Genomic DNA, 10,020 nt, shown 5'->3' with positions numbered 1-10,020 from the left:
TTCCGTATTAACATTATCTTCCTTCGGCAGCTTGATACATGTGACGATGAAGTCATTATGAAAAGGAAGGAAAAAAAATAACCAAGTATAAACATGTTAATGTGGAAAGGTATACCTTTCAAACTTCTCGTGGATACGACCTTATAACCATCGCCACCTTCGCGAAAAATTTAGTTGTATATGCTCTTGCTAATAACTCGCTATCTCTATATGACTATATGGATTATTTGTGGACGCGTCGCTTCTCATAAAACTATTAACACAAATTGTGAATCATTCACTTCCATCGTAAGAGATATTTTATTGAGGTGTTCATGTCTGATACAATGCCTCATCATATCTCATTGTTAATGCATGCAAATAATGATCAATCCACAGAGGGTTTGTGGTGTCGAATATGTTTGTGTACATATCATGTGGACTAGAGATTATGGATCAACCAAGATTACGTGAGAATTATTTCTTGATCAAGACACATTGGTATGTACGCTAAAATCTTGTAGAATAACTACCATCATAGATATTTAAAAAACTACCTTCTTTCCACATTCTCATATTTTTATTCCGAAGGTTCATCTTCATCGGACACATCTACTCCTTCGAACCCAATTTTTTATTCCAACAAAGATTCATCAACTCTCCCACATGCTTATTTTAATCATGATCATGAGAAATCTATGAACGCATGTTGGAATAACATTATTTGTAAAAATGGATGTCGATATAACTATATTGATCCGACATTCCAAAATGTTTCTCAAATCTCCCCTTGCGCGCAGCTCACTATCCAATGCCATATCAAACAACTTAATAGCGAATGTCAAAGTCATTCCATGCCCCATGACATCGTACCTCTCTAAAAATTGCCAAGTAACATTCACAAACGAATATGAGAATGTTTGAAAAATGCCAGAAGTTAATTTTATATATATATATATATATATATATGAACTTGTTAGTGAATTAATTTATTGTTTAGAATTTGTTATTGTGAATTTTGTTGATGAACTGGGTGTTTAGCATATTTTGTAATTAAGAAAAAGTCATGTCAATTGATCATCGCCAGAGGTTAGCATAGTTCATAAGTAGAAAATGTCTTTCACGTTAACTTGCAGACCTTTTTTTATCGGAATAGTCGGTCATTTTTAATATATAAAAAGCATAGTTATATGAAATATGAGTCCATCTTTTTTATGGTAATTTTAGTGAATGAAAATGCAATATACAAAAAACCACTGCATTTTAATAATTATTTTAATAATAGTAAGTAATATTTTTAGATTAACCACTATGCTTCAGTTTGGTTCTAAAAAGTCACCCACGTCTGACATTTATTTTCTTATATCGACCCCTTTAACCTATTATAGTATATTAAAGTCATAACAGATAAAAAATTGTCAAAATTTAATTAATGACTTTAGTGAAACTTTTTGGACTAAACTTTGACAATAATATTAAAGTAAAGCCACTAAAACATCGATAACTTTTTTGTTGTGACTATTTAAAGTGCTCATTAAAAAAAAATTGTCGAATTTGGATAGACTTTCATGGACCATTTTAATTCACCAACATAAAACCACAAAGATGATTACAGTATAGTGACTTTATGTGTATATATTGCCCTTATGTAGATGCTACAAATTGATATTACAAGATATAAATTCAACATTTACAACAAACGAACACAATATTTGTTATAAATGACTACATAAGTGTAAAATACAATGTAATAGAATGAAAAAGTCGCATAAAAGATATAGTATTGATCTCGCCTATGTCCAACCCCAAACAGACGTAAGAAGATAAAGCATAATTAGCGATGTAGGATACAATAGATAAACTGCATAACCTGTCCAAAGCGGGAAAACCGTCCTTGTACTTGTGAAAATTCCCATCACCCCGCAAATTACCAACACAACCAAAACTTCAGCAGACACATCCCATGGCACGTCTTTTATGTACACAATTAACAAAAATGATGCCAAACTACTCATATTACTCGTAAACACTCCCACATAGATCTGCAAAAAAGATTAAAAATATATATAAGCATCATCCATAGTGCATAATTCAACCGAAGAGTTGTGTGAGGCAGAATGACTAATTGGTATTTAAAGGATTAAACTTAATCATAGTGAGATGAAAGGTTAGCATTTAATGTATATGCAGTTCAATGGTCATGCATTCAGTTCTTCCATGAGAAATGAAAACTCTTTTTAAGTTTAAAATAAATATTCCATTGAACTTTTGTAATGTTCATGCATTCTAGGAAAATTGATAGTGTTGTATGAAAAGTAGAATAATGATGTGTCAATTCATTAAAGGCTTTTGTGGATGTCATTATGTCTAAAGTGTCATTTGTATGGTTTTAAAAGAAATGGCGAGAAATAATAGAACTGAACTAAACCATAAAAGTGACCAATGAGGAAAAGCATGGAGACATGCAAATACCTGAGAAAGAGTTAAAGATGCAGCTCGTTGAGTCTTTTGGCTTGCTGAATTAATTGTTGATAAGAGACGTGGTATGTTTATGGCACATGGTATTATGAAGTATGGAATGAGGAAGGAAGGAACGCCTGTGGCACTAGCAAAACTCACAACATTCATTATGAGTGGTAGTGCAATGAGAGCTGTGACAATAGTTCCAAGGAGTACCAAAGCCAAAGCCTCGAAGTACTCCCAAATAGAGGCTTGATCAACAGTAACTTGTGTGGTAGTAGGAATCAAAGCCTCTTGTTGTTCTTCATCTGCAACCTATACGAATACAAAATTTGTGAGTTCAAAACAGAATCTTGAAAACAAAAGATTGTTTATATTATCTAAAAAAAGAAACTTACCACTACTTGAGGTTTGGCGAAGAAGTTAAGAGGGTTATAATCGTTTTTAGAGAGTGAATCCCTTGCATCCTGGAGCCATTTTTTAATAATCGTAATAAACTCTTCCTCTTGAATAGATGCATCACCCGAGAGGTCAAGTTGCTTCATGACTCTTTCTACAAGATCCTCACTTAAATCACCATCTGCTTGTACTTGTATTCCCATAAGTAAAGTTTTCAACTCAGCACTTGTCACTTTACTATCGTGATTTTTGTCAAGTCCTTTATAAAGTCTGCACAACGATATTTTTTCAATCATAAAAACTAAGATCAAGTTCAAAAAAAGTAATTAAAAGACATTTGAGACAGGTACTAACTCTTTGATAAGTTGCACATTTGCCTTTCCGTTTGTAGAGAGCAGTTTAAGTAATTTGTTCTTGACAAATTTTTGCCTCACATAGTCGAATCTTCTGTTTTGAATCATTGGTCGGAAGATCTGAATGTAAAATAAAAATAGTCATCTTCATTGAAATATGAAATCTTATTAAGCCGTAATGATCGACAACTTTAGTCATGTTAATTGAGAGTGTTATATAAATTATAAGGGCTAACCTGATACACAGCGTTTGCAACGAAGAAAGCCAACGTGATGATGAGGGTGATTAGCTCTATCACTTGGGTTACCGAATCAACATTTATGATTTTTGGGAGTTGAAGAATGAGAAATGGGATCATTGAAACGAGCATAACTGTCGCAGTGTAGCTTGTTTCACCATCAGTTGTAAGTCCATATGCTGAAAAAATAACAAAAAAGAAGATATAAAAACCTAAAACCAAACTAAATTTTTGAAATTTAAAAAGCTTGTAAATTATCAGTGGGTTGTTATCCATATAATGCTAATTGTATGTAATCTTGAAACCTGTTAATTTCGTTAAAAATGATGGCTCTTCTTCAGAAGATTGTGGTGAAATGGTATCATCGTCGTCTGCTAGATCGTAGCTTCCAAAAGCTATCACAGAGGGCCAAATCAGTGTTAGGCTCATGACTGCTGATCCTGCCAACACATTCATTCCCATTGCTGCACTAAAAGATGCACCTTGCGCGTCGCTCGATAATCCCGACTCTGCAAATTAACATTAACATTTTCTTTATATTTCTAAATTTTACACGTTTATTCTATGGAATTCCTTTGTTATGTAATTTCATCAAATAACCATATATATTTTATTGAAAATTATAAATTTATTAATCAGGAGGATTCAGTACAAATCTAATACGATTTATTTAACTAAAAAGTTGAATCAAATGTTTGATCGATCGTACCAAATGGATATTCAAGCGTGGGTCAAGTTGTTACATATTACCAAGAAGTTGTCAACTTGCTCTATCAACTGTCTATTTTCCTTATTGGTGGTCTAAGTTGTTATGTGAATATTCATTGAATGGCAAATTTTCCATTGACTCAGTCAAAGAATAAACCATTGTCATGATTTTTTTTATAAACAATATATAAAAGTTATATACAACATTTTAAAAACTAAATTTATTTTTTCAAAGAATAATTCACGAAATCAAAATGGATCATATATTTTGATATGATGTTTTATATCTTATTTGATTTATACACGATGACGATGCTGAGAGAGAGAGAGAGAGAGAGAGAGAGAGAGAGAGAGAGAGAGAGAGAGAGAGAGAGAGAGAGAGAGAGAGAGAGAGAGAGAGAGAGAGAGAGAGAGAGAGAGAGAGCCCTTATATATATATATATATATATATATATATATATATATATATATATATATATATATATACTAGGTTATAACCCGTGGAAACCACGGTCGGTATATTTAAAACGTTTACATAGAAAAAAAAATAATAAATGTCAAAAAAACCAAAATATTGTCAATTGTAGGTAATTATAAATTAATTTGTTTAGCAAAATAAACATAATAATGTTATTAGGATATGATTTTGTATTTTCAAATTTTGAATTGAATTTGATTTGTTACCAAAAAAATAATAATAATAAAAATCATAGAAAAATGACACGTATCAAAAAGACATTCTAAAAAACTAACATTTGTCATTTTTAGGTTTCATTTATTAGAAGAGATATAAGATATATATATATATATATATATATATATATATATATATATATATATATATATTGGTAATTATTAATACGTAGAAACCACGACCGGTATGTTTAAAATTATTATATTAAATAAAAAACTAATAAATATAATAAAAATAAAAATCAAAGTACTGTCGATCGTAATTAGCAATTCTGAATTAATTTGTTAAATAAAATAAACATAATTATTTATCATATATTTCGATAATACTATTAGGATAGGATTTTATATTTTCTAATTTTGAATTAAAATTAATTTGTTATAAAAAAAAATGGTATAAACCCTTATACATACATATATGCACATTCTGTAACCACTCTGTATGTAAAAGTTTAATATGCTTTATCTTTCATTTTTCTATCAAACTTATGATTTAATATCCTTGGAAATTGTTATATCTTTGGTTTGATAAATATACATAAATAGTTAAAATGAATTATCTTGTTTTAAATTGCATCTACTTAGCACGTCGCGTGAAGGCGTTCAAAGCTTACATGGGAGACTAATCGTGGAAAGCTAATGATATTTGGCGTGTTTGAATCATAATCCTTATATATGAAATTAGCTATGTATGAAATTATTTACTTCAACCATTAGGTTCCCATTGTGAGACATTAAGATTCAAATATAATTTACTACAAAACTACAAATATTTTATTTAGTAAACTTGTTCATTAAAAAACCCTAAAAAGGTAACACGTAACCACCACTAATTAACTATTATTACAAGCATCACATGGCTAGTTTAAAATGCACATAAAAGAACAAACATTTACCCACAAGTTATGTAATCTTTACTATTATTATAAAATTATCACATGGCTGGTTTATAATGCACATCAAAACTGTCAAAACCAACAAAGAAAAAACCCCACCTACCCCATAAAAATAAATATGATGATAATATTATTGTACTGATAATTAATAATTATTTTTATTATTATTCATCAAAAAAAAAAAACTGAAAGTCAGAGGAATGAAGCTTACCAAGGATGAGGAAAAGCATAGGAAAGTTTGCAAGAATATGGAAGAAACTGGCACCAAAGATACCCGGTCCAATAAGGCTGAAGAACTTATCCGATCCATCCGAAATATAGCTTTGACCCACAGACATCAAATACTGATAAACCACGATCAAGAAAAGGCTTCCCCAGGGAGCACTTGTGCATGGCAAGAACCCATATTGAGGTTCACATGTCACTGTTGCACCTTCAGTTTTCCCACAAAAGCCCATTAAAATGGCCAACATGATCAAGCTCCCACTTTTCCCATATAAATTCATCTTTCTTTGTTAGGTTGTATCGGTTAAGTGTTTTGGAGCTATTACGTACAACCAATGCTCAGGTCTTTGGAACCCTGATCAACTGGAAAAGATGAAGAAGATGAAGATTATATATGACCAATGGGGTTTCAAAAGGTTTAAGAATCTCTTTAATTAAGGGGATTTAAAGAGAACTCGTGATCTATGAATCTTCAGAACCAAGTTAATTAGTCGGGTCGGGTTGATGAATAAGAAGAAAAATGAAGACGTTGGAAGAAGTTTTTTAGAGGATTTTAGAATCTTTGTGGGTTTTTATGGAGATTTAGTTGATGCAATCGTTTTCTACGAAGGCAAAGAGTGTTGCAGGATGGAAGGTGACAATGGTTGACTCGATCGCTATAACATTTTCTAATATATAAATCAGATGAAACGTGCTCATAATTATTAAAAACTTCTAATTACATTAATAGATTGTCAATGAAATTTTCACATTGGAAAGTTTCAAATCAATAATCAATATTATGCGTTTTTTTAATATTTTATATAGAGTATTACATGTAGCTGTTTTCCAGAGACTCAGAGAGTGATATAATGACAATCAAAAAACTTAAACGAATTATTAAAGACTAATAGAGGAAATTTGAAATAAAAGTAAAACATAACATGCCAACTTGGCATTAAGAAAAATCAAAAATCAGAATCTTGGGTGGAATTACTACATAAATTCAAAGTTAGTGTGAGCAGGTGAGATGACAACGTGATCACATAGGGCTGCTAAATAGACAAATAGTTGACAATTTTTAATTATTTAACGGATTTTTTTTAATGAAGTAGTACTAAATAATATATTTTGAACAGTTGTTTACAAATTACAGGTATATATATGTACTTATTTATTGATCATTATTATTATACGAGATACCCCAGATCGAATATGGTACGTAAGATTCTACCTTTATTTATTGAAAGGTATTTAGGGCTCAATTCTAAATAAATGATGTTTGTTAACTTATTTTTTAGTTAAGTATTTAAATAACAACCATGATTATTTTCATTACATTTTTTAAATTGCCTAGAACCATGTGAGATTATTGAGTATGTGCAACCATAACTAAGGTGAATATCATGATTGTTTTCATTACATTTTTTAAATTGCTTAGCTAAAACATTAGAAAACACTTTACGATTGGTTTGTGTGATTTATAAAATCGCACGGTAAAAACAATTATTAAAACTATTACGGCGTTCCGTCCATGTTGTTTCAATTTGTTGTGTGGTTATTCATTGACCTAGGTAAAATGTATATTTTGCACTTTTTAATTTCTTTTTGACTTTATTTTATATTTTTTTAACAAAATTTAATCAATTAATAAATGAGTTATTGTCATTGTTGTCCAATAAACTATCGCTTTTGACCTCTGAATTTTATTTCTCATAGCGTGGATCTTCCCCAAACTCCAAAGTCTTAAAATCCAAGTCAATTACACAATTGCTCCATAAATGAAACCGTCAACCGATTTCTTTTATGACGTGACAATTACACAACAAGAAAATGCACATTTAGGGACGACAAAATGCGTCGCAAATAGTCAAGATTGTCGCCCTAAAGGTATTAGGGACGACAAATTGCGTCCCAAATAGTAATTACTATAATACTTGTAATTAAATTTTTTTATCAATGTGCATGGAAAATAATATCATTGTTAATTAAATAGATTTTCCTGGTTTTTTTCTATATCATCGACTCTTGTTTCTTTTTTCTCATTAATGTACGCTAGCTTGCGTCGATCTTGTGGAACATAAATTATAGTTGGGATTTTTTTTGTTGATGTCACTAGTACAAAAAGCTTTTGTTGATGCGGTTAAAATGATTTATTGATGCGGTTATTGAACCGCACCAATAAATATCGCATCAAAAAACACCCTTATTTAATGGTGCGGTTATAAAACCGCCCCAAAAAATGACCACAACCGCACCAAAAAACAAATTGTTTTTTCATAAAAAATCATGACAACCGCCTCATGAAATGCTACAACCACATTTTCATATCTTCTTTTGTAAACATTTGTGCTCTCTTTTGAGCTTTACATAACTCAACTATCATTGTGAGGATACTTCAAACTTCTGCTTCTTTATGCTTCCATAGCCTGCATGGTGAAACAATGGTTTGCTATGACTTATCCAACTTATACATATATAAAGTTTCACCAAAACACTAAAAAAATTCAAAAATTTAACTTACATGATTTGCAGTTAACAGGCTAGAACCAACATGATTATTCTTTGTAAACTTGTTAGCCATTCTCATCATAACTTCTAAAAACTATGGCAACAAACACAAAAGAAAACGATATCATTATACTTTCAACAACATTTGAGAAAATTAGGCAAGAAATAAAACTTACTAATGCAGATTTTATTCAACTACTTCAGGGTGTTAAGTTGCACATTAATTTGGGGCCTTGACATTTTTTGCACCCAGCGTTTCATAAGGACCGATCTAAATGAACATTAATCAATTAAAAGTTATTAGTTGAAACCCTAACTTAAGAAATCAGAATATCATACATAACTTAAGAAATTTTATGAATAAAAATTGCTAAAACAGAGTATGAGACACACATACCTTAGAGTCTTGGTGGTGGGTTGATGGCGATGGCAATGGACAACAAAGAAGCTAATAGTGGAGGTCGATGCCTCAAAGAGAAATCAGATTCACCACGTTGTTGACCTGAAGTCGTGAATCGACAATGATGGAGGGTGGGGTTGGCCGAAATCAGAATTGATGGGGATGGGGGTGACAGGACTCAACGATGGTGGTCATGGCGGCAGGAGTTGATGATGTTGTCAAATGAAATTAGGTTAAGAAATAGTATCGCACCGGAGAGAAAGGCATCGTGCGGGGAATGAAAATTTTGGAAGGGAAGACATTGCCCGGGAAACAAAATATTAGAATGGAATCCGTTTGGTTTAATGGTGCGGTCTTTGATCTAAACGCACCTATAAATCTTCTTTAATGGTGCGGTTTACATATATAGCACCAAAAAATAACTTTGTAAAATCATTTAATGCGGTTTCTACATAACCGCCCCAACAAATCGATTATTTGTTGCGGTTTTTGTTTTTTTTATGCTATGTGTATTTAATAATGCGGTTTTTAAATAAGACCGCACCAAAAAATAAAAATGGCATCGCACTATTAAATGAGTTATGTACTAGTGTGCAGGCAAATCGTGAGTGTTCATCCCTTTGTTTAAAAAAAAAATTCTTGATGTCACATCTCAATCTTGTTGTTATCTATTTGCAAGTTGATTTGAACTTCAAGGGAGTTTTTATGTGTTGGTTATTCTCATATTCAGTTGGAAACATTTCCTCTTTATTGATCATGACTTTGGTGGGGTGGATTTCATTGAATTTGTTTAAGTCAACTTGGAAGTTGACCTTGAATATAAGGATGAAATCAGTTGTATAAACAATAAAAATACTGAGGAATTCTTTAGTAAGTTATGTATTGTTGTAAAACCAAAGCTAGTAAAGGAGGAACAAAACCACAAGTTTGGTGAGGTTGGTGAAACTGATCATATTGTTGAAGTTCATTACATATTCAAAGATACTTTTGCATTTGAACATATATATATATATATATATATATATATATATATATATATATATATATATATATATATATATAGAGAGAGAGAGAGAGAGCTAGGTTCAAATGTTGATTGACATCTATTGTGTGGTCGTGTGGACAATGATATTCTGTGAGAATGACAAAGAAAATAAGTTGTTTGATAATATGAATAC

General features: G+C 31.1%; 1 protein-coding gene across 1 annotated transcript; it reads right to left on the bottom strand.

Moving 5' to 3' along the window:
* Positions 1–1,532: 1,532 nt before the first annotated feature.
* Positions 1,533–6,616, bottom strand: LOC145126126 (sodium/calcium exchanger NCL2-like). The gene is made up of 7 exons (XM_079061533.1): positions 5,939–6,616; positions 3,736–3,939; positions 3,428–3,609; positions 3,193–3,311; positions 2,838–3,108; positions 2,452–2,754; positions 1,533–2,021 (listed from the first exon to the last, which is right to left on the bottom strand). Exons 1-7 carry the CDS (start codon positions 6,231–6,233, stop codon positions 1,773–1,775), a joined length of 1,623 nt encoding a protein of 540 aa, XP_078917659.1. The 5' UTR covers positions 6,234–6,616; the 3' UTR covers positions 1,533–1,772.
* Positions 6,617–10,020: the final 3,404 nt, after the last annotated feature.

The sequence above is a fragment of the Lactuca virosa genome, chromosome 7, assembly GCF_052849685.1.
Source record: "Lactuca virosa cultivar CGN04683 chromosome 7, Lactuca_virosa_CGN04683_v6, whole genome shotgun sequence".
Lineage (NCBI taxonomy): Eukaryota > Viridiplantae > Streptophyta > Magnoliopsida > Asterales > Asteraceae > Lactuca > Lactuca virosa.
Note: the sequence above shows the minus strand (reverse complement) of the source record. Positions and strands in the feature narration are given on the sequence as shown.